General features: G+C 31.5%; 1 protein-coding gene across 2 annotated transcripts in view; it reads right to left on the reverse strand.

The window, feature by feature from the left end:
• Window positions 1–26,795, reverse strand: part of LOC129221590 (serine/threonine-protein kinase VRK1-like) — a 41,359-nt gene that overhangs the window by 12,819 nt on the left and 1,745 nt on the right. For both annotated transcript variants that reach the window (XM_054856105.1, XM_054856104.1), the window contains exons 2-9: window positions 19,123–19,192; window positions 15,141–15,284; window positions 11,869–11,924; window positions 10,893–10,962; window positions 10,573–10,769; window positions 9,672–9,770; window positions 6,120–6,249; window positions 1,923–2,043 (exon numbers count right to left, since the gene is read on the reverse strand). In XM_054856105.1, the coding sequence (XP_054712080.1) occupies window positions 1,923–2,043; window positions 6,120–6,249; window positions 9,672–9,770; window positions 10,573–10,769; window positions 10,893–10,962; window positions 11,869–11,924; window positions 15,141–15,284; window positions 19,123–19,150 (845 nt within the window). In that variant the 5' untranslated portion in view covers window positions 19,151–19,192. The remainder of the gene's footprint in view (window positions 1–1,922; window positions 2,044–6,119; window positions 6,250–9,671; window positions 9,771–10,572; window positions 10,770–10,892; window positions 10,963–11,868; window positions 11,925–15,140; window positions 15,285–19,122; window positions 19,193–26,795) is intronic.

A 26,795-nucleotide genomic window follows, 5' to 3' on the forward strand; every position in this document is an offset into this window, starting at 1 on the left:
AATAAAACAGCAGCATATGCTGCTCTTTATTCTCCAAACTTGATTTTCTTTTGTTGTTCTGTTTGAGATAGCCTTTTTTACTCGCTGTTCAATGAAAACAGGTTGTTAGTAGAAAAGTGCAAAGTCTTTTCTTCCAGTTAGAATGTTTTGCGGCAACACTGGAATTGTGCTAAAGAGTAAAGTTACTTATTTCTGGTGTAAGGCTTTAAGAGATACGACATTCTCATTTTCAGCTGCCTTTATGAACTAGGAGAGTCCAGCTTGTTGCTATTTGTGTTATAAGTTTTACATAAAATGGCTTCAAAAAGAAAGTTAGTTGAACTTGAGATTGATAAAAAGCATGAAATATTAAAATTAATGGAAAAGGGGAAAAGCCAGAGAAAATTAGCTGACGCATATGGAATTTCTAAAACTAGTGTCTAATATAGTAAATACAAGGGGGGAAAACAAAAATATTTGAATAACATTTTTAATTATTGTTTCTAAGTAGTGTTAAACATTAAGAGTGAGTTAAACAGGAAGAGTAAGTGTCAATTAATCAAAAAATGAAAACATGATGCAAGAAATGACAAAAAATAAAAAAATCACTTCCACCCTTTATAAGTTGACCACCTGTGTAAGTTGACCACCATAGTACTACACTGTAAGTGGCCAACTTACACAGGTTTCACTGTATATATCAACTGATATGTATTGGCAAACCCTGCCCTAAACCTTGCTGTATAGCAGCACCTACGAAAGCTACTAGTACCATCTCCTGCCCCACGACAGAGAAGGGGAGTTCTCCTAATAATTGCACTAGTTATTTCGAAAATTTTTAGTTTTGTCACTTACATCCCTTTGCTTCTCACACTGCCTTGTATGACATTTTCTTCTTCATACAATGAGCAGCTGAAGGATTTCTTTCACTTTGTGAAAAGGAAAACCTAAAAGAGCTACAGTGCTCTTGACAGTATAAATATTTGAATCAAAAATATTGATGAAAAAAATTGATTTAAGATCTATAAATTTATCAATAAATATGTTAAAATTAAAAGAATAAGTCATTTATAACAGAAAGTTTCCCTTGAAACTGGTCAGATAAATAGGAAATTGCCTATAAAAAAAACTGAAGAAAATTTTAATAAACATCACTTAATTCTTCCTATCTCAGGGCTTTAAAGGCATAATATCAGATTGTTATAATTTAAGCTGGCCTTCCCGAGAGATATACCGGACTGAGCCAGTTTAAGATTGGACCTAAATCAGGCTTGGGCTAATGATTTATATTGATTCGTCAATCTATATACAAATACGAAGCATATGAACTTAGATATTGGACAGGGGTGATTGCAACTAGAGTTCAAAAATCCTGAGAATTACTAAAGTAAAATAACTTTATTAAATACACAGCCGTGGGAAAATAAAGCGCAGTATGCATAATTTTATTATTTTTTTTCCTGCTTTTTTTGTCATCTGCTACATTTTAGGGTTGGTGTATAAACTTGCTTATTTGGTTCCTACTGGAAAGAAATCATGAAAAAAGTCTTATTTCAACATTTTCCTATTGTTCTTATGTACGAAGTGCAAAACTAGTTTCTTCAAATATCTCACAAACTCATTTCTGCAAGTACTGCCCTTTACTTTCCCACAGTATATAACTCATTTTCTCTTTTTTCTCCATTTCTTTAGAGAACAAAAAAGAAAGTGCCTTACCACTAACTTGAGTACATTTCTCATGCAAACCATAGATAAAAAAAAAACAAGCAAAGTAACACAACTCTCAAATGACTGTATACATTCCCAATATGAATAGTAAAGTGAGGCAAGGCTCAAAAAAGCAATCATTTCAGAAAGTGAATATAGTGACCAAACTTACGTAGTTGGATATTTTAAATTTGCCAACACTAAAAGAATGAAGAAAAGTTTAAAGAATTACTTACATGCTTTTTTGACGACTAACACTTTCTGGATCTTTTAAGTTATCTTCCCATGGTAAACGGCCACACAGCCATTGCAACATATTATAGCCCAATATTTCTAAATCCCCTCTCCGTGAATGAGCTGAAAACAAAATGTTGCGTCAATTAAATGCAAGGCATATTTTAAGAATTAAAACAGCATTTATATGTTCATAACAAATATAATGTAGTGCAATGAAAAATTCACGGCTTAAATTTTTAAATATGCTGTGATCTATCACTTACATGAGTTCTTTCTTATGCAAGTTTTTCCTTTATGTGCATTTTGTATGTGGTTCTTGCCAGGCATAAAAAAAACTGTACCAGAATCAGTAGAGACGTACCGAGTAGCACTTTGGCCGAGTAGCCGAGTACTCGGCCTTTCACTACTCGGCCGAGTTACCAAGTACCAATTATGTTTTTAGAAGAACCACCAACACACATGTGATGAATTTTGAACTTATTGGAATAGTAGTATAGACCTCCTTGTCCATATAATAGTTTTTAAAACTGAATTCTTGCTGAAATTTAATTACGCATTATATAAAGAATTTTGTCTGCGTCAAAAATTTTACAAAAAAATTATTTTTAAAACTAAAAAAATGAATAAATAAAAAGTATGATTAATCCAGGGGCAGCAAATAGGGGGAGCGAGAGGGGGCAGTCGCACCTCCAAATTTTTTGAGCAGAATGATAAAAAATGGGGAATTTCAATTTATGTAACTCGCAAATCAATGTTATTTTTTAAAAATCTCGCTAGTTTATGGAACTCGACATATTTCCAGACAAGAGCAAGTGTTTTCCATTATTTGATGACTTAGAAATTCATGAAGAATTTGCCGGCCTTTTGAGGGGGGGGGGGAAGAAAACTGATGAAAATTCATTAACCATGGTTAATTTTAACTAAACAACTAATTTCCTCCTATTGGCTAAATACTTCATACTTGTGTGTTTAGTGTAACTTTGGTACATCCAATATAAGAGGCTCGTGCAAGTAGTCTGACTGCATGATTTTCACAAGAAAATTCCTTGGTATTTTACATTCATTATGCCCATATTTTAAGTATATGTTTCTTTAACAAGTGTTCGTCACTTTCTTCTGCTGAGAATACATTTCAGCTACTCAATGCATAATATGCTTTCTTAGAAAGTTCTTAAAAATACATGCCATTTTTGAACAAAATATTGTACTTCAACAAATACCTTTTCTGGGGCTCTTTAATTATGAAATCTCGGAGTGACACAAGATGGTCTTAAGGAGACCCACAATCATAAAAACTTTTTCTCGATAGTTTCAAAAGCAGCGATTAAACACCTGGAAGAAATCACTTTCGAAAACGGCTCTTTCAATGGGGAAAAAAATGGATGCTCTAACATGTAGAACTTTGTTTAATTTTTTACTCAATTTGTTTTTATTGTAGAGAGTTTTTGAAAAATGCTTTACTCGATTGTAATATCTTTATTAGCTAACCTTATTTTTCGGCCTGTTCAAGCTTCAGTTCAATCTACACTTGAAACTGTTAATAAATTTAACATAGATGTATTTTTCCAAAAAAACGTGGAGCTTTTCAAAAAAAAAAATCTTAATCCGAGCCAATTTTAAAAAGGAGCGGAAAAAATGAATTTTTTAGAGCCAAAAATACAGAAAAATATTTATCATCAATTCCTTTGTTGAATTCATTAGAAACTGAATCTATTGGTTCATACAAAATATTAAATCATTGTTTGATTTTATATCATTTGGATTTTTTTTTCACCGCTTCTATATTATCTGGATTGGATATTGAAAACGAAAAATAAAATGTTTCAATTATGAGTTAAATTTACATGAGGCAAAAAGATTAATTTTGCGAAAAGAGGTTAGACTATGGTGGGTTTCTTTTTTCATCATTGAATAAATTTTAAAGTTGCCTGGGTGATTTTGAAGAACAAAATCTGAAAAGTATGTTTTCACACGTAACTTTTGTTAATTCAATTGTTTTTTAACTATTCCAAACAGCTCGGCTAATCAAGAAAGATCATTTTCAATTTTAGGAGGTAAGGGAATCAATTTCGAAGCATAATGGGGGAAAAAACTTATTTTTAGCACTACTGGCAAAAAAACACGACACGGGGCATTGATGGTAACAGTCTAGTTTATTTAGTAACAAGATTTCAAGCCTGATTTTTGCAATCCGAAAGAGCAGGAAAACTTTACCATAAGGTAAAAATTGTATTATCAACACATTCTATATGAGTAACATGTAATGAAATTAATGAAAATTTTCGTTACAAAAATTTAAATTGTTTCTAAACACTAATTTTTATGAATATCAAACACATTTTATGATTACTTCCTGTTAGCCAATATGTGTTTTATTCCATACTAAGCCAGTTATTAATCGACCCCCCAAATGAAACGTCGAAATGCCGCCCCTGGATTAATCAAGTTGGAGTTAAAACAGATTACAGTAAAATCCCTCTAATGTGGACACCAACAGGACAATTTTTTTTGTCCGCAATAGAGAGGTGTCCGCAGGACGGGTTTAATAATGTTATTTGCATTGGAACTGGGGAATTAAAAATTGTCCGCATAAGAGTGGTGTCTGCCTTTGAGGGGTGTACGTTAGGAGGGTTTTCACTGTATACGAATCAATTATAGTTTTAGTCCCCCCAAACATAAATAATTTTCAAAATCAGATAAAACAAATGTGCAGGAACACTGCTGACACGTGTTTCTGCCCGCCCCCGTTACAAGGAACGTCTTTTTCAGTGCATAACATGTGAGCTAAAGAATGTAAAGACATTCAACAAGAAAATCCGACTTTTGATGGATGCCTCTAAATCCACGAGCTCCCATTTTATGCATTGAAAAAGATATTTTCTTGTAACGCCAAAACACGTGTCTGCAGTGTTCTTGCACTGTGCTTTTAACATTGTATTATTTCCTTTTATTTTTTAAGCAAAGGTATTTTTATATTTTTTATAACTAATTTTTGTTTGTATCAAAAATCCATTTTTAATCTAAAAATTCCATATTTTCTACGCTTACCTTTTTTGCATAATTTTTAATAAATAAGTTTTATTAACTTTGGGGACATTAAAATAAAGATTTATTCCATTGAAGCATTACAAACTTAATTTTTCTCAAAATTTAAATTTGACTTAAAATTTTAGTTGTAAATGGTTGCAGAATATGACGCTTGCTTTTTTTTATAAATTTTAATATCTGTCTTGGACAATATTCAATTTTTTGCAACTACTCAGTATTGGCCGAGTATCTGATCAGAATTTGACCGAGTACCGAGTACTCGGCAAATTGGCCAAGTACCGAGTAGTTACCGAGTACTCGGTACGTCTCTAAGAATCAGCATTGAGAATCATTTTAAAAAGTCTGGAGGCGATAAGATAAGAGTCAAAAAAAAAAAAAATCAAAAAGCTAGGTTCCTCAAGTCAAGAGTTGCGTATAGCTAGAATTTGTCCTTTTTTGCTCTGCTTCCAGGACTCAGCAGTAACATGTATAGTTAGTGAATGAATTTTGAAAATTTCAAAATGGCTACGCCCATTTTTTTTGCTTTTGTTTTGAAAATTCTACAACTAGCGCTGAAATGATAGGAGTGTGATGGAAATTGCCAACATAAAGCATTTGCTAAGAAGACATTATAAAGGACTAATGACAATATGAAAAAGGGGGGTGCTTGGACTAACTTTGGCTAATTCACAGGATTCAACAGTAGAAGAAGCGCCATTCACAGAACATCACTTGCAAAGCCCTAATAGAGAAACTTTTCAAAGGCAGTGTAGAAAACTTGTTTCTTCAACTCAGCGTTTGAATTTGCCAATGAGCAACTTTTATGATATGCCAATCAGTATTAAACCATTAGTGGGTTTTCCAAACACTGATCAATTTGAGCGCTCAAAAAGTGGCTGTTGTCATTGTTGTTCACTATAACCATAACGGTGAGCACCGCATCGTTTAAAATCATCACAATCTCGAATGCATTCTTTTAAATGACTATATCTAGAATTAGGTCGCTAGGGTTTTGTAAGTAAACTTTATTGGTATGCCCTGTTTGAGCTGCTCCTGCATTTTTACTCGGCTGTTTTGAGCATTTTGTCCTTGTCTTAGTGAGAGATCACTGCACTGACATTTGATACTATGTAAAGAACAATAGAATTAAAAAAAATATATATTTATACCTCCAATATGAGCGTCTCTACTAGTAAATTCAATGGTTCCATCATGCGCTTTTCTCCTGTCTTCTTTTAATTCCTTATGCTCCCCATTGGTTACATAACGACAAGCCAGGCCAAAATCAATAAGATATATCTATGAATTATAAAAAATTCAATGTACTCACTTAAAATATTTAAGACAATTTACCAGGGTTCGCCAATATATATCGTGATATATATCCTATATTTATTTTGAAAATATCATGATATTTTCGATATTTATTTTTTCAACCATGGTATTTTCAATATAAAAATTATATTAATAATAGTAATATTGTTCATTTATTTTTGAAAATAACCAAAAAGTTATGTACTATATTTTTAAGATGTATTAATACATCATTAATATAACAAAGTAACGTAGTATTCCTTTTTTATTTTATATTCATAAAATTATTAGTAATGTAACAATTTTAATTCTAATTAAAAGTGTTTGATTTAATATTAAACGTTGGTCAGAAAAAAAAAAAAGAAAATGTCCTATGACTATGCACCAACTAATACATATTTTTTATTTCCCAATCATATTATAATTGTGTAAAACTAGCTAACAAGAAAAATAAGTAAAACAGCTAATGGTAAATTAATTCCGTTAAAAGTGATTAAAATGACAAATGAAATGTTTGATATAAATAATAAAAGAAACCTTAATTTTAAGTCTACATATTGTAATAACAATATAAAAAAATTAAGAGTGTTTTGAAGATGCTTTTACAATTTTGAAGACTTGAGTTTGGACTGATTGAAAATATCGGATATATATATCAAAATATCGGATATTTTCAATATTTTTTGGAAATATCATGATATTTTCAAACTCTGCAATTTACTATATTTGACAGTCTTAGTAACATAAGATAATAATGTACCCAAGACAATGCAAATTTTTTTTTTTTTTTTTTTTGATTCTATGTTATTAAAATATCCCCAATTTTCAAACTTTACTTGGATATCACCAATTATTTCAGCTCAGAAGTTTTTCTTTTTCATCACCAAAAAATTATCTGTATAGATTTTTTAAACAATGTAAAGTTTAAATTTTTAATATGAATTTTAAAAGTTTTAACACAACTAAGTATAAACAAATAAGAAAACTAACACACATTACAGAACAAAGAACTTACTTACACTGCAATGCCTGAAGATTAATTTTTTTTCATAATTCACATAAGATTTCAGACATAAGTAAGGATTGTCAAAGAGTACAGATTTCATGTAGTTAATATTCAGTAGTATTAAACATAACATAAATAAAAATTACAATATAAAATCAGTCTATTATAAATTATTACTGTTTTCATACTATGCTTTATGGAAGCCATATAACTTTTTAAAATAAATTGTACATACATGTGATTAGTAAAACACAGAAAAGCTAAACCTTTTCTTGGCTGAGCTTTTATATTTATACGCAATTGTGCAGATGAAATTTCACTTTTCAAAAAATCCCAAAAAACTATTATTTAGATGAAATATTCAGTTTTTAGCACAAAAATTTGAGGGATAAAAATTTGGATTTTTCAAGAAAATAAGATTTATATATAAAAAAAGAAATTACGGCATATCTTGCCTTAGTTTCAATAGACTTCAATAAACTTCCAATTCTGTTAAGATTTACAGCACATTTTGCGTCATTTGCATTAGTATGCAGTCAAACAAACATCCAATTCTGCTTTGTTCTTATAAACTTAGGTACTTAAGCATTAGAGATGAGTTTGGTCTCATTTTTGAGAGCCCGAGCCCGGGTGATATTGTCTCGAACCAAAATCTGAGCCCGCCCGATCCCGAAGGAAATTTTCTTGTATCAAAAATTGAGCCTTCTACAGTCTGACATGGTTTAATGAAATGTCAGTCTCAGCTGTTGTCTTACAATAACTAAATATGGATACTTATATATATTGTAACTACGTTTTTTTTTAATCTCTCTGTGAATGAAAAATGTTATATCAAATATTCTTCATTAACAGAATTTTCTAAATTTTCTCCACTTTAAATGCATTACTGTATGACATATTGTAATAGTAATCGCAAAAAAAATTAATAAAATTACAAACAAGCGTTAATTTTTTTTTGGTTAAATTTTCATTGCTTGAACATATTTATTTAAATGTTTGTTTCTTTTTCTCACAGCATGATAATGTTTATTTTCTTTGAATTTGTTTGGAGATTGACGATTGAATATCTTAGCTTGAGGCTCGGCGAGCCCGTATTCAATTCTAGAGCCCGAGCCCACTTCGGGCTGAGCCTGTCTCATCTCTATTAAGCATCTTGTCTGATTCCATCTTGTGAATGATCAAATATGGCAACTATGTTTCTCATGTAGCTGAAATGTTGAAGTATCTAAGAAGCTTTCCAGTTAAAAAAAAAAAAAGATCTTCTCCCATCAACTCAATGTTATATTATTGTGAAGGGGCCTCTTTTATGATGCAGAATTTTGTGAAAGGGCCTCAAAGCGGACCCAGTTCGGATCTGGATCAACCCCTGAATACTATTGCAATTATGTGCAGTGCTGCAATACATAAGATTTTGTCTCTGACTTAAGAGTTAATTTAATTTCTCTCACATCAGTTGAATTATTTTTGAACAGTCAATGACCACTACTCTGGATTGTTTTCCATGATTTGAGAATGATTATATATTTAATAATGCATTAACCATGAATAAAGAGTTAAAATTATAGAACTTTTACTAGAATTTAAACTTTTAATGGCTTCAAACAATAGTTACCGATTCGATGCAACTTCAAACTTTCTTAGAAATGACGATTCCAATTTTGATAAAAACAGAATGAATTTATTTACAAATATTAAAAATAGAGCAGGTAACAATTTCAAACGTCCAGCAATTAATCGAATATCGTTAAACACTGTACATAACTCAGTACACCACGCATTTAAATCCAAAATACGTGAAAAGAACAAAATTTGAAAATAACAGCGCAAGCACTAATACATTCACAGACAGCAGTGAAAAATGAGAAAACAGTTAGAAAGCAGAACTGACTCTCTCGATTCACAAGACGCCTGACCTTTCATACCAGCTAAGAAATAACCAGAAAATTCTACAACCTTCTACCAATTTCTCATATTTTCTTTTTATTCATTCACGAATCTTACCCATTCGGAAATAGGGGGACTATATACTTCATTCAATGTGAGGGGGGTTGTATATACATTACAAGAAACTATTTACAGGTTAAGTTACTACGATAATTTTAGATGACAGTTAGTGGAATAAACGCTGAATTTACCCAGATTACAAAAAATTAATCATAAAAATAATTACTATTTACAGAATTTGTAACAATATTAACTCCGTTTTTAGATCCCCCCCCCCTTTTGCTGTTCTGCAACAGTTGATCAATTAGAGACTGGCTTAGGGCATTTTAAAAATGCCAAAAGCGATGGGACTAAAACTCAGGTCAGTAGCACAAACTCTCCCTCCCCCCTCACACACACACACAAAATCTTTCAACACATATATTTTATTTAAAATTTTTTTTATACTTTAACTTACTTCATTTTCTTTTCCAGGACCATAGCCTGTCAATAAATTTGAAGCCTTAACATCAGCATGGATATACCCATGACTGTGTATGTACTCAAGAATGTCCAGCTAAATATGAGATTAAAAAAGCTTATAAATTTAATATCGATATCAAATGTCAATATAACTCAAACTTAAATACAGGAAACAGATAGCAAGTCACAACTGACTAGGCTATAGCTTAAAAATAAGAACAACTAATATCGAATTAGAATCACATTATCAAAATGCTACTAAAATTAACTACAGCTGAAGAAAGAGCACATAAGTTTTTTTTTTTCGCAACTTTTACCCAACATTTTAGAAAATATTTAAAATTTTATCTATACATGAAGCATTATGTCATCTTCAAACAGCGAGAGTGGAAAAGTGACCACAGCCTTCATTTACATCAGCATTTCAAGAGGAGCACAGAGCTTAAAAGGTTGAAAACCATCATAGAATTGCTCAAAGAATATGGAGAAGTAAGCAGAAAATAATCCATGTAATCCTGATTGTAAAAAACAATGTATTATTTCACTGATGCACTTTATCAAAGTCATATGCAAAATGTTTTTTAAATGTGAAAATAGTGACCAACTCTGAAAACATTGACTTGTAGTCAAAAATGAGACTCTCACTTATTCCTTTTCATTTGTAGCCAGTTTTGCAAGTGCAATGAAAAAATTTAAGAATAAAAATTAAAAACTGATGATTCTCATAAAATTCAGCAATTGATTGATCATAAAGGAGCCAAAAGTCAAAAACTTAAAATTAATTTTCTGATATTCATTTATGTTTTCTTTTACTATTGATTAAAGCAAAATTGAAAGTGAAAATCAAATTAAATATACAATTTTTCAAATATTCTTGCAAAACAAAAAGCACTTACGATAAGTTTCCCTACTGTAAATACAGTTTTCAAAGGAAATGTCTTGTTGTTTTTGTCCAGCAATTTCTGCAGATCTTCCCCAAATCTTTCCATCACCATAAATCTGTACTTGATATCTTTGTATTCATGAGATCCTGACCCAATAAATTTAGGCATTCCTAAAAATGTCAACTTTTTTTTCTGCATCCATTCACTAACTGCAAAAAACATTTTTTTTTTTAAATAGAAATTGTTTCAAAAGAAAAGGATAGTCTAAACTTTACACACACCTTTCAAAAAAAAAAAAAAAATCATTGTTTTTTTAAGTAAAACATACTCACTTTGTTCAGGTTTTCCTACACGGTGATAAAAGTGCATTTCTGAAAAGAGGGGTCCATTTGCATGTGGTTCCTGAATAATAGCAAAAAACTTCAAATAAATAAACATATATAAATAAGCGAGAGAAGACCTGAAAGCTATCAATCACCACCAGACAATTACACTGATCAAATAGTAAAACCCTGATTTAGTGTCCACTTGATTGAGCGCTGTTTTGAAGAGAAACTTCTATCTGATTAAAACAAAAATACTTGCCTGCAGTAAACAGTTTGCATTTCACAAATTATGTTTAATTTGAAATTTTCCTTTTTAAAAAGTTACAAGAATTGTTGGTTGAACCATTATTCCTTTTCCTTTGGTTTACATAAATATGCAAACATTTTAACAGCAAGTCTCATACGTCATAACTCGTCTTCACACCCTACAAACAGCCCACCAAAATAAATAATTTAAATATTACATTATATTTAAATTATTCATATATTATGTTATAGCCACACATTTGCTCAATATGACTCTGCTATAAATGAATGATTGTATCTATTTTTCATTTGTGTTAAAGGCTGCTCATGTGCTGACATGTGAAAATTTCGACTATTCACAGAAACCAAGTTCAATTATAACTTAAAATTCCTTTAATGGGTCTATAACATTTAAAAACATTTCATAAACACCCTTTTCACTTCTTTTTACATAGTAAAGAAAGTATTGCAATTAAGGAAAAATTTTCACCCAAATTTTTTATTGTGCAAACATCAACATTTGAAGTAAAATGAGAACATTTAATTAACATACAAAACATTGATTGGCATTTTGAGAACTTACAAGGAAACACAAACACACATAGTATTAAAGGAAAACATAAATAACTGAATTTTAATGTAAATTTGCTGAAATCAACTACTTTTAAAAGTTGAAAACATAAAGAAAAGAAAAAAAAAAGAACTCAAAAGCTTATCAAAAGGAGAAATTACTTACAACTTTAATAACATAGTTTGCATGATTTCCAGGCTTCTTTTTGATGTCATCAGAGGCTGAAAATAGTTTAAACAAGCATTTAAAAAACCCTGATATTTAATAAAAAAAGTAACAGATTTTTAAAATAATATGTAATAAGCAAAATATATTAGTTACAATTATTATTATTATTTTGAGCAATCACAAAATTGCTTATTGTTTACACTTGATCGTTAAATTACGTCTGCTCCTCTGGTCCTGGGTCTCTACCAAAAGCACGGTCCACCAGAATATGTTCCTTCTGGGCAGTTGCGTCCATGTCCTACACACAAGCATGCCTCCAGGGTTCCAAAATATCATGATATTTTCAAAAAAATCCGAAATATCCGATATTTTGATATACACATACCTGCCAACCTCTGAGAAAAAAAATCCGGAAGATTTTTTTATTTTTATCCACAAGATTTTAACGCAAAATAAAATCAAACAGGACCCCTATCCTCTTTACATTTAACATTATATTAGTTATGAATTTCATGTCAATTGAACTTACTTTCGTTTAGTAAATATTACTTTTATTGCTTTCTTTAAAAGTTTGGAAATAACATTTGGTACTCATTTTAAAAAAAGAACGAAGCAAAAACAGCTCGAATTGAGAGAATGAGAAGATAATTGGCGCCGAAATTGTGCCCCTAGTTGCCCGCCGCGACGCTTGCTTTGATTGGATCCCGATGAAGTCATGCGCTGTATCACTCAGTGACGTCATAATCTTGCCCCGCTTTTTCTCGTGCCAGTCTCTTACGGCAACCTTTCCTTGGCTACTTGGCCTAAAACGTGGTGCCGCGTTCCACAAAAGTATCGTTAGCGCCAAAATTGGCGAGATAATTATTTTTCCTACAAAACGTGAAAAATCCAGAAGATTTTGCTCATAACCGGAGAAACGGAAAAGGACATAAAAATCCGTAAAACTTCCGGGAAATCCGGAAGGGTTGGCAGGTATGTATACAGTGAAGCACCGTTTATACGTTTTTGAAGGGACTGTATGAAAAAAACGTACAATAGGAATAGGTTAATGCGTATTAGACTGACTCTACAGGGACCAATTTAAACTAGTATATTGTGGCCATCGCGAAACTTTCTTCTATATTTTTCCTTTTTCTGATCCCTCCCCATGCTTGACGAGGAAGCAATATTCCTAACAAAAACAAAATTACACATGCAAAAACTTGACGACCATCCCAATGTCTGAATTATTGTAAAAACAAAACAAAGAGCGAAAATTGAAAGTTACTTTAAAAGCCTTACTTGAATTAATTACAAATATTTTATTTATTAACAAACTTAAAATGGCTACAGTTAAAAATTTTAAATCATTGAGATAATATTTCCGATCATTTCCATACAATTAAAATCACGAGAAAATACGCAGACGACAATCTATTACGATTTATCTTTCTTATTGTTGCATTAATAAAGCTATTTTTATTCGCTAAAAAAATAATGATAATAAAAAAAATCAGCACCTCTTGGTGCGATTGGCGCCAAAATTGAACCAAAGCCTGTTTACATATGGATTCACATATATTCCAAATTTCAACCAGAACGTAGCATTACTTCTTCAGGTAGGGTACTCACAATGGAAAAAAAGAACGGGCGATTGCGCTAACCCCTTTTTAGCTGTTGACACCAAAATAAAATCAGCTTTTATATTGACTAAGGGCTACTTGCCGATAAATTTTTCTTTCATTCCGTTCATTATTTCTTGAGATACAGCAGTCACAATTGACGACAAAAAACGTTCTATAGCTCAACCCCCGTTTGAGTTATTGACACCAAAATTGAATCAGCACCTGTTCCTGTTACTGGCAACATATGGACCAAATTTTGTTTGATTCCGCCAGTTACTTCCTGAGGAATAGCAATCACACGTAACTTAAAAAACGTCCTATTGCTCCACCCCCCTTGGATGAATTCGCGCCAAAAACCAATGGGCACAAGTTCACATAGGTGCACATATGTGTACCAAATTTCGTTCGATTTCATGTGGTAGTTTTTTCTGTAGAGCGGCCACAAAAAACTGGTCACACACAGACGTGACACACATACACACACACACACACATACACGCAGACAGACATTTTCCAAAAATAGTCGAAATGGACTCAGCACACCTCAAAACGTTCGAATCCTTCGAAATTCGAAAATTTGCACGAATCCAATACTTTCTTCTATATATTAGATATAGAAGAAAGTAAAAATGCATGTTTGATAAAAACGTATAAAAGAGAAACATATAAACGGTGCTTCACTGTATATCTGACATTTTCAATAAGTGCAAACTTAAATCTCTAAGTGGTAACTGGAAATTTCTAATCAGTGTTGTTTATTTTCTTATACTACTGTTACAACTTGTAGACAAAAAATTAATGTTTCTTTAATTATTTACGTATAATTGTACATTTTATGTAAAAATGTAAGTATTTAAAATAGTATATATATATATATACCTATGATATTTGCAAAATCAATTGCGAGATGCGATAATTTAATGTTTTAAAAATAAAATATAGCATATTTTAGCTATGCTGAGATTTGTTTTTCTCAATGGAAAAGCAGGATCAAATTCTAAGTTTGTTTTACCATAAAATATGTATACATTGATTGCAAAAGTTCTCCTTTTTCTACTTGTCATAAGATCAAATGAGGAAGTGAGAAGCAAAAGGATGCAAGTGCCAAAATTTAAAAAAAATGGAGATAATCAGTGCAAGTAGTAAGAGAACCTCTATTTTGTTTTGAGTCAAGAGATGGCAGCAGTCCTGCAGGTGCTGAATGTTTGCACCCCAGCTGCAGTAATTCAAATGCAGCTATTGAATTCAAATTTTATGAAATCACATTATATGGGTGGCATATATTTGTACAGTTTAAGGAATACAAATTCACTTAAAATTAGACAGTTGCACCCTTTTCTTAGCCCACTTTCATGTTTCAAAGAAGGAAAAACCCTAGTTTTAACAGTTTCACAATCATTAAAATAAATTTTAAAAGAAATGTCAATTAAAATTCATGTCAATTAAAATTCACAAAATTAAAAAAAAAAAATCTAGCAGGTGTATGAAATAAGAAAATGTGTCTGATGTCCCCAATAACTCTTGAGGGCATACACTGAATTAAGGTTGTCTGGTTTTTAAATTTATAGCCATTTATTTCATTGCTAAGTACTTATTTGAAAAATATATACATAATATGCTTTCAAATTTGTGTTTGAGAAAATTAAAACAACATTCATAACACACCAAGATATATTTCACCAAATCCACCCAATCCAATTGACTTTCCAAGTTTCCACTGACGCTTCTTGACATCTGTAAGGATAGAGCCCTGAGGCAATGGATCAGGTAATCGATGTCCATTTGCAGCAAATCTTGGTTCTTTACATCCTAAAAAATTGCAGCAGAAAAAATAAAGTCAAGATCAATTACTAAATAGTTATTACAGTGTCCATTATGAAAGTAAGGAGCATAATGTTATTGTGACACGACGATAGATGGCAGCACTGGAAAACAGGCTGGGAAATGTTGTGGGGGATATGCCCTTTCAATGCATTCGGTCATCAGTTGAGTTCGAGCAGTTGTGAGCGGAGATACGTGCCTCCGCTCGAAGTATGTTTTAAACTTTTATAACATAATGCGATGGAGCGTTCGCTTGAACAACGATACGCCATAAAGTTTTACGTGAGGCTTGGAAAAAATGCAATCGAAACTTTCCAGATGCTGCAAGAAGCCTTCAAGGATGATTGCATTTCAAGATCACAGTCTGGGAAGTGGGACAAGGCATTCAGCCACGCTGCCTTCATCATTACCGATTTCCTGGCCCCCAGCAACACCCTGATGATCCCTCACCCCCCCGTACAGTCCCGACTTAGCTCCATGTGACTTCTTTTGTTTCCATGACTCAAGAAAGAGATGAAAGGAAAACATTAGGAAACCATGGAAAACATTCAACACCATGTTACAACGTTCCTGAGAGGCATTCCTGTCAAGGAGTTTAAGGTGTGGCAAACACGTCTCCGCAAGTGTATTAATGTAGGAGGAATGTAATTTTGAAGAATATTGAACATTTGTACAAATTACGATCAATAAATATATTTTGTCAGTAAACACTCATTGCTTTCATAATGGACTCTGTATAATGTTGAAAAAAGCATAAAGAAACTTTTTTTCAGAACTCATTTACAAGAAATGAGTTTTGAATACTTTCCTTGCTTAAACCTATGCCTTATCCTAATATTTGTAGTTGCATGTGCAAGGGTCAGGACTGAAAAATTTTTCATTTGTTAACAAATTCGTCAAAAAATTTCGATTAATCAAAATGGACTCTTCACAAAATTTTAATTGACCAAATCAGACCATTCACAAACTATTAAAAAACAACAGGCAATCCCAAAATCAAATTTATTGATACATTACACAATTCAAATAATGAATTTTTGCAAAATTATTTACGTAACTGCTAACATGCCAACTAAAAAAATCTTACAATGTACACGGTGGCTATATATTTCTACGTTTTTTTGACCATTATAAAGCAAAGTATTAAAATTTAAAGTATTATAATATTTTCAAAACCTTACCTTTACTTGATCTGTGCTTTTATAAACTTATAAGCTGTGCTTATTAAATAAATAACTTTAAAAATAAGTAAAAAAATAAACTTTTATTTCTTTGAGCTTAAATTTGGAAAAAGTTGCTGACTTTGCAGTTTTAAAAAATTGTCTATCAAAACTTTGTTCAAAACAAGTTTTTCTGTAAGTTCTTACAGATTAAAATGCCCTCCAAGCTGTTATCTGATAAAGAAATGCACAGTTCTTGTACAAATCTGCCATAAGACCATACAACCGTACAGAACGTCCGAAAATCTTATAATGTACGGCTAAATCGTACAAGTTGACAGCTATGTATTTGATTTTTCAAATTAAAAAAATAATAATTCCTAAAAGCAGGACTCAAAGAAAAGTTTAAAGTAGACTCTCGCCAAGCATTTTGCTAGTGGACACAAGCCCACAGACCCCTGCAAGGGTCATTGTCCACAACCAAACATTAGTTTTGGACTCATAAGAAGAAAGCAAATTCAGACCATTTTCTATTTGGTAAGCTATTACATTAAAATCTTACCCATTTGGTAAAAAAATAATGAAATACCAGCATCATAAGAACTGAAATATGATTTGCACACAAATTAAATAGTGAAAACACAAATAGCAGCTGCCTATTAAGGTTTTAAATCTCTAATAAAAACAAAATATGATTTTTAATTGTGTGTATTCATTTTAATGAACTTTCAATTTAATTTTAATGTTTGATCATTTGAATATTTAAATAATTCTACCTCTTTTCTTAGTTTTTCAGTCAACAGCAACCTTAGAATTTTAAAGTTGTAACAAAGCATTTGGTTTGATTAGTAAAATAGATAAAATTCTTTACTAGGGCTCCACCAAGTCTCATATAACTGGGCCCCAAAGATTGTCATCTTTGTTAACCTGATTTTTTTAGAATAAAATAAGGTCCTTCTAAATTAAAAAAAAAAAAGAAAAAAAAATGAAAAAGTTAAAAACAGCATAATAATGAATGTTAGTTTGCATAGCAAAATCTCGTTTCATATCAAGTAAATATTCAGGGCTTAGATTATTAATTTCACAATGACTTAACTCGCTTACTTGTAGATTTGATCCAATCCCTCCCCCCCCCCCCCTCCTACCAAAAAACCCTCAACAGTATTATAACAAATAATCACTTCTTTTTCATTTTTACACACTTTCAAAACTGGATTCCATCAGTAGGAGTTGAGAACAAGTTGGTCATGAGTAATGATGGGCAGAACTGAGATATTTGATTGGGTTGAGTTATTTGATCAGGTAATGGGGTTGTTTCCCTTCAGTCAAAAGTACTATTTTTAGTCACTGAAATCGATAGAAAAAGCAAAAAATGAATTAACATGAACCCAGAAAATACTTTTATTTTCCCAACAGTTATTTTTTAATTAATCTTTTTAAAGGTTCGATTTTTCAAACAAGGCGTGGTCTTGATGACATCACAAATTAGAAATGAGAAGAAAAAGCAAAACGATAGAAAAAGCAAAAAATGAATTAACATGAACCCAGAAAATACTTTTATTTTCCCAACAGTTATTTTTTAATTAATCTTTTTAAAGGTTCGATTTTTCAAACAAGGCGTGGTCTTGATGACATCACAAATTAGAAATGAGAAGAAAAAGCAAAACGATAGAAAAAGCAAAAAATGAATTAACATGAACCCAGAAAATACTTTTATTTTCCCAACAGTTATTTTTTAATTAATCTTTTTAAAGGTTCGATTTTTCAAACAAGGCGTGGTCTTGATGACATCACAAATTAGAAATGAGAAGAAAAAGCAAAACGATAGAAAAAGCAAAAAATGAATTAACATGAACCCAGAAAATACTTTTATTTTCCCAACAGTTATTTTTTAATTAATCTTTTTAAAGGTTCGATTTTTCAAACAAGGCGTGGTCTTGATGACATCACAAATTAGAAATGAGAAGAAAAAGCAAAACGATAGAAAAAGCAAAAAATGAATTAACATGAACCCAGAAAATACTTTTATTTTCCCAACAGTTATTTTTTAATTAATCTTTTTAAAGGTTCGATTTTTCAAACAAGGCGTGGTCTTGATGACATCACAAATTATTCACTTCGGTGCATCTTTCTATTGCGTTTCCACATTATGATAATCAAGAAGTGAATTAAAATTGTGCTCTACGCTTGCTATCAACCATATTGTTGTCAATACATGTGAGTAAAGATGCGAATTAAATATTTTGCTCTGTGAATGGCAACACTGAATAGCATTTCATCATTTGTGATGTCATCGGCAGAAGCATAAACAATGAAAGCGCACGGATTTAAGCAATTTTTTTTATAAGTATTAAACTTAAATTATTTAAAAAATGCTCAGATCTTGTGTTTTTAAGCATGCTCTTTCAGAAAAAAATACTTTTAAAATTTTGGAAATGATCCCATTCTGATAACTAATTAATTTACTATTTTGGGGAACTCAAAATGTTTGCTGCAAATGCTCAAGGCTTATAATAAGTGGAGAAAAATTGTTTCTTTTTTTAGGGGGGGGGAGGCAGCAGGGTCAGCTGGAATGCAAATCAAAGTATAATTTAGGACGGTTTTTAATTTTCCAAGATTTTAATTGAACTCTGATTAAAAATATGTATGAAACCTATCTTACATACCTTTTTTTATAGCTTCTGATTTAGCCATAACTTCAGAAAGAATTCAATATTCCTTGTATACAGTGGAACACTAAGAGAGGAAAATAAAACATTAACAGCTTTTCACCAACAAGCAACGATTAAAACTAAAGATTTTAAAACCCCCCCGACTTAGTCTCAACTGTAGAATCAAGAGGGGAAATTGAAAATCCTTATATTATTAAAAATCAATATCAAGTATTTTATATGCTATTGAATAGAAACTGGCAACAGATAAAAATTTTAAATCATTGCTTTTAATTCCCTTGTAGGCCAACAATGAATTCGGTTATGAATCCCATGAATAAAGACTTAGCCGTTATTAAAATCTGCTTTAAAAAAATGTTATAATTTGAATTCTATGAAACATGGAAGTTCTAAACACATCTATCAGACACGAGGAAAAAAAACTCTTTATTTTAGGTTTAAATTTTAAAATTTTTAACTATGTTTTCACAGCAAAATTCACGAAAAACCTTTTACAGGTTTTTAATTAATATCTTTGTTAATTAATGTCATCCAAAGATGTAACCTAGCTAAGAACACTCTTGATCAACTAATTCTCTTTTCGAAGAATTTTTTTTTTTCAAAATCAGCCCATCCGTTTAGGCACTAGAGTGCCACAGACAGCCTTGTCAAATCTATAACCCTCTTCCTTTGTGCGTTGGGGGTTAAAAATGCATAAGAAAGAAAACAAAAATCCCAATTTGGAATTTTGTTCTCTAGCACAAATTGTTCTTCCCCCAGGCATTTTTAGGAGGGCACTGTACCTGCTCTTTTTAAAGTAACCTTTGACACACCCTGCCTTCTTTCTCTGTATTTTTCAATATGCCATCCTTGCCCCTTTGGAGTTCTAGCCAAGGTTGTTTGGTTTAAACCAAGTGGTTTAAAAAAACAAAAACAAAACACCTTGCGTTTTTTTTTCAAAAATGTTTAACTTTTTTTCTGAAAATGTTCATTGTTTTCTCCCAAATGTTTTCATAAATTTTACATATTATTGCAAAAAATAAAATCTAATTAATGCAAAGTAACTAGCAAGGCTTTATAGATAAATTACAGATTTAATAAATTTAGAAACTTATATTTTATAAAGTAATGCAAGTAGAGTAGGCATGAAATTGCGCTTATGGCTCCACTTTTTGCATCACTGATAGACGATACACACACACACACACACAGTCAGAGCAAGAAAAGAAAATATTTAAAATTATGAAAACAGAAAATATTCATGTAACTCAGTGCTCTTATAAAAAAAATTAATGCCAAATTTTCATTTATCAAAGAACTTTTTTGGTCTCAATATTGTACCGTTTCCACCTCTTGTGTAAAGACGACAAGAGAATGCATGGTCTTTTAGAGACATTTAATCAACATATCAATATTTACAGCTATATTACAAATTACAGATTTTTAATGTTACAAAGATATTTTGAACTGCGAGAGCCACACTCCGCGACTCATCTGCTCTTTGCACTACGAGAGTCTCCCCCTTTTGACCTATTTACTTTCTCTTATATACGGGGATTCGTTTGGTGGGGAATGCACCCCTGTTTACAACAGTCAGACGATGTTGACAAAATGCGTTAAGATCTTTTCCTTCTGCTGTCTGTGGTTTTCAACCGCGTTGACAAGATGGCTGAAAAATGTTCCCTATAGTGTCACAGACATCATATCACACCAAACGGAGAAAGTTTATGTGCACAACAAATGTCCAGCTTCGGATAGAATTCAGCTATTCTGAAGATCTAATTTCGAACATTTCTCAGAAAAGGGGAGCAAAAACCGTATTTACGTGTGGTCTTATACTTATCCAGCTCCCATACTGGTGACAGATATAAAACACCCGCGTAACAGGTTTTTCTCACGATGAGTGTGGTCAGGGAAAGAATTTCTAGACCCACCCCACACATTGAATCAAAATAGCAAACAACTGGAGAAGTCACATCGGTATAATATAACAAAAGAAGTCTCACGTATGAATGGTGGAAGAATCAATAAGCATTAATTTTTATGATAGTCTTCATAACTAAAATATGTTAAGTTAGTAAGAGGCTTTTAATTAAAATGCTGCTTTGATAAATAAAATTGTATTCCTAAATGCATTAAACCAAGACAAATAATGTGTACAATGGAAAACATAATGATTTTCTTAAAACCTACTTGTCCTGTTTCTATAATGAGATTGTTCCCTTCATGTCTACAGAACATGTCTTTTCAATATGCTCGGTTTTTATACACCTGAGAGGTTCACTGGAGATGAACCAAGTTTTCCTAGTAGTGATTTAAACAGTGAGAACCAGTTTCATTTTAAAGTTTTTTTTTTCATCAAAATTTCCTGAAACAAATGGTCCAATGTTTCAATCACATAGACATCATGAACATATCCTCTTTGTACTCACAGGGACTATTGACCATAATTATGTAATATAATTACTTATTGATTGATTCCCTTTTATGTTGTTTTCAGCTTATAAACATGTTTCTACTGGGTATAATTAATGCTTCAAACTAGAAATCAGAGCTTTTTTATTGTTTGCCTCAGGAACACTTTAAATGTCCAAAAAAATCTGAATTTCTTCGACAAGGTTTCAACAGCCTCACCCAATTTATCAAAATAATTTGAAATTTTATCATCTGAATAATGAGATCTCATTTCCTGTCATCTTCATCAATGTTTCATTCTGCTAGCTTCTCCACAGTGATTGATGAGAAAATTATGCTCTTAACCTTGAGCAGTCTTTTGACTACCCTTTTACTGCTTGTGAATATATGATTTTTTCCAAAAGAATGAAACATCATTTCTAGATAAAAGGCCATGCCATGTCAAATCATTGAGCAACTTTCAAAATGGACACCCCCCCCCCCCCCCATCTGATTTTATTCCTATTTACTGTCCAACTAGACTTTTTGGATGCTGATTAAAAAGGTGGAAAATTTACCAGTCTTTGATTATCTGCCAAGACAGCTAACTCATTAGCCATTATTATGAATCACAGCATTAAAAGCATAAACAGTCCATCATTTCAAAAATTTCTAGAGGAGCAAAGGGTTTATTCAATGCATCATACATCAGAACCCCGATTGTATGTGTTATGTGTTTTATAGGACTGGTAATGAAGAACGCACCAAACAAGAAAACACAAAAACCCAAATTCGAGGGTGCAGAAAAATCTCAAGCATATTTTTCCTTTTCTAATCAGGGCTGCCACACAATGTCCGGAAAAAAATTCCCCGTGTTTTCTCTGTATGTGTATCAACTTTACAAACAAGCAAACACTGATATTTGAAAAAGAACATTAATTATCTAGATAGTTTTATCGGGGGGGGGGGGGGGCATAAAAATAAAAGCGGAAATAAAGAAGAGTTTATTATAACTGCAATAATTCCATGGTGAATGAATATATTTAATATTTTATGAAAAAAAAAAAGATTTGTCTCGACCATTCTTCACTTAGAACTTGAAGATAAAAAGAAATGCAACGTAAAGCAGAGCAATAAATATTGGTAACAAATCTCATGTCCTCTAAATTAAATTTGAATAAAATTCAAGATGCTTGTCAGATGAAACAATAAAAAAGTTAGCTTTTATGGTAGACATTTTAACATTTGACCAAAAAAACTCTTAAAAATTACTATTTTTATTTTGTTTTATTTATGAATTTTTTTTACTGTTAATATTTTTTTTCTTTTCTTTATTATGTGCAAGAACTCTGTAAAAATTTTCATAGATATCTTTAATACTTTTTCAGCAACTAATTTTCGAAAATGTGTTAAAAGAGACTTTTTTGCTTTTCTGAGAAATTTTGCATTAGTGACATAGCAAAAAAATTCATAACTAAAGCAATTTTCACGATTTCACAAAGATTTTTTCGTTAAAATGAATATCCAGAATAAATAGCATAATAAGAAAAAAAAATTGACAGTATATTTATTAACTTGTACAGTTATTATTAGCACAAACTTGGATTTCTTAAACATTTTGGAAAAAAAAAACATGACATTTTGAAAATATATATATATATATATATTTAAAATAAAAGGCAAAAGGCACTGTAGAAAAACCAATTTTTTTTTTTTTTTTTTTACAAATGAGGCAGTGAGACGCAAAGAGATGTAAGTGGACATTTTCAAGTATTGAGTAAAATGCATTTAAAGATAACGTCCTAGGTAGGCTTTCATTGAATATTTTTTACACCTACCAGGGCTACTAGTACTATCTCTTGCCCGAAGACAGAGGAAAGGTTCAAATACTATTTGTACTGGTTATCTCAAAATTTTTAATTTTGCCACTTACATCCCTTTGCTTCTCACTGCCTCAAATGATCCTTAAAGTATGAACTATAAGGTTCTAATATACATATATATATATATATGTATGGGCAGTTCTCAAGGTGGGAACAAAAAAGTTAACTTTGAGCAATTTCAAAAATTTTTAAATTTGACATCAATTTTGCTTTTATTCTATAGTATGCATACCTAGAACACAATATATGAACATGAAAAGACAGCAGGTATTTGTAAAAATTGTTAATTAGCAAATTAAATCAGCAGTCTGTAGGTAACAGATTTTGGACATTGTTGTCCTGTAGGTAACGGATTTTGGACATTGTTGTCCTGTAGATAACGGATTTTGGACATCATCTTAATGTAAGTTTCACCATTTTTGACAATTGTTAATCTGATTTTGGAACAAATCTGATATACCCCCCCCTCTTGGCGACTTTTTCCTTTTGGCGCCAAAAAAGCGTCGCCAAGAAAACTATGTATGACGTCATATGTCATACATCTTTCTTAGCGATGCTTTTTTAGCGCCAACAGGAAAAATTCAAATTATGTCATTAATTATTTAATGAAATTAATGCATTAATTTTTTTCCGCTGTTTCTCCGGGATACGAGCCTTCGGTCTCATAGTACTTTCGTAATGAGACCCCTGCCTCGGTCTCATTACGAAAGTACTATGAGACCTCGGGCTCGCCAGTTATCCCTCCGACTTTTAATATACATCACAGTCGGATATAAGTCACAGATCTCCTCCGTTCAGTATACAATAAAGTCACAGATTTTATGTGAAATTAACACCATTTTTGTGCTACAAAAATGCCAACCAGACCAAAATACAAACTACCAGAAACACAATAATTCAAAATATGTTCACTTACTTTTTTTACTTTTCTTTTACTTCCTCACGTGAGGCAGTGCACATATGTTCCGCTCTTAGGAATATTTGTTCGGATTTTAATTCAATGTAATTTAATATTTCTTCATTAATATAATTTCGCCAATCGGCTAAAGTTTGTGATGAAAAAAAATATTGACTTTCAATATCAGCAGTTTTGGTCCCAATTAAAATCTCATATGTTATCAAAAAAATCTCCTCTATTTTCAACTTGCTAGAACTAAACCATGACCCACTCCTGATCGTTGCTTCTTTTCCACAAACAACACCCCCAATAACCTTTCTACAAAAAAAAATTAACCCATCTGAACATTTTTTAGTTTTTTTAATTTTCATAACAGAATTACATCTAGAACATAACATTTCATTCTTAAGTAAACCAATTTCCCTTAAAAATTCTAAAAAAACCTCTTTATTTTCAATTAGTTTAAATATAAAAAATCTATTTAGGACTCCGGTACGTCCAAACGTTGGACGACCTGACGAAAAAGAAAAAGAAGATTCATTCAAAAATTTCAATTGATACATTTGGACAACATCACAAACCGAACTCATAATTAAAATAGAAAATTCAACTAAATTAACATTAAAAAACAACAAGAAAAAGAATACTCTAAAATAAAGTTTGAATTGAAACTTTATTTTAGAGTATTCAACTTAAAATCTCCCTAAGAGCGAAACATATGAGCACCTACCTCCTACTAGGCTGTGGGACGAAGGCATAAAAGACGCTTAAAAACATGGTTTCGTTTGCCAACTTCGGGGACTACAAAAAGTGATATTTTTCTGAATCCTTAGTGTCTACAGATGAATAAAACCCAATGTTCACAAAAAAATAGTGTCTCATAATTTTTTTACAGGTCACTAGAGATACATGAAAAGGAGTGAAACTGACAAGCAAGAAGCAGACAAATTTTAAATACATAAAAAAATATTATACATGTACATTTAAAATATTATGCATGTGCGTTAAAAACATTATGCATATACATCAAAAAATAGTTTTTTTTCAAGAAGCAAACTCTTTATTCTGAAGTATCATCGCCAGAATCACTGAATACATCAATCTTGTTTTTGCGTATAGAGTCATTTCCTCCTGAGAATTTATACAGCTACAGTCACGAGAGGAAAATTATGTGCATGAACAATTTTACGTCTTGCATGTACTACATCTCTTCGTCCTTCGAAGAACACCGAGTTTTCGGGTATGCACAAGAGACTAGTTTTTTGAACATTATCTGATGCAATGGGAATAGTGCTCCATTATATTTCAATACTTTCCGCATTTATAGTCCATCCAATGTTCTGATGAACTGGGAGCCTTGATTAAATCAGTGGTGCTCAACCTACATCCCGCGGATCAAATCTGCCCTTTGAAGCTGACCCATGTGCCCCATCGTTGTTTTCAGAGTTAAAAAACGAAAAATATATTCCAAAACCTTCCAAAAATACTAGTAATCTTCTTTCGGTGTTATGAATTTTGAAATCAAGTCATAAATTGATTTCTGAAACACAGATGCAATAAAATAAGCATGTAGTAATAATAATGACAGCAATTTTGGTTTGTAATTGTCTTTCATTTCCCTTGTTTTCCCATGCTAGCAAGAAAAACTTAAATGATATAAATAAATTTGATATTTATTCTGGCCCACGAGATTCTTATTAATGTGAGTTGTGGCCCGCATGTAAAAAAAGGTTATTCACCACAGGATTAAATTATGCAAGCATCAGCAATGAATATTTGCTTGATAGTTAATGCACAAACGAGGGGATAGGGTAGGAGTCAGAGTCCGGAATTGGTTCTTTTTTAGTCCAGCTCCGCAACCCTGGTAAAAACATTTGCGCTTTAAATTCATTTCATTTTGATTCAGTCATATTAATATCAGGCTTTCGTCAGTGTTAAGTCTATGAGATATAATATTTCTGTATTTATTAATAACTTTCATTTTTATTTCTTGTCACCAAAAATTGAGAATGTATTCAGAATCGACTCCATTTTGTCAATTTTTGGTGACATAATCTAAGTTTTTGCTTTGTCGTTAATGTTAAAAAAAATTTAACTGTCGAAAAAAAGCCCTTAAAATGGTTAATAAAAAAAATAAAAATCTTTTGTAAAAATGTTCTCGTCAAGAGCTTTTTCCAACAAAGTTTTTCTTAAACAAATCCACCTTTAAGTTGGCATTTTATATTTGCCTTAAATTTTCTCCGCAAACGCTAATATAAAGTGCTTTGAAAAGTTCAAAGTTGAACGAAAAATTATTTGAATCAAAAAATGAAATACCGAAATGAGGTGTCATTGGGGAGATCTTTCAAAAAAAAAAAAGTTTGTTTGAATCAAACGAATTGTTAATTTTTTTTTTTTGGGGGGGGGAGAGAAGGGGGGGGGCACATAGGTCGACCGACAGACACATATTTTCCCGATCTCAAACCCCTACTTTCGAATTTGATATTTATTTATTTTATCTATTTTTTTTGAGC

Source organism: Uloborus diversus, chromosome 4, assembly GCF_026930045.1.
Source record: "Uloborus diversus isolate 005 chromosome 4, Udiv.v.3.1, whole genome shotgun sequence".
Lineage (NCBI taxonomy): Eukaryota > Metazoa > Arthropoda > Arachnida > Araneae > Uloboridae > Uloborus > Uloborus diversus.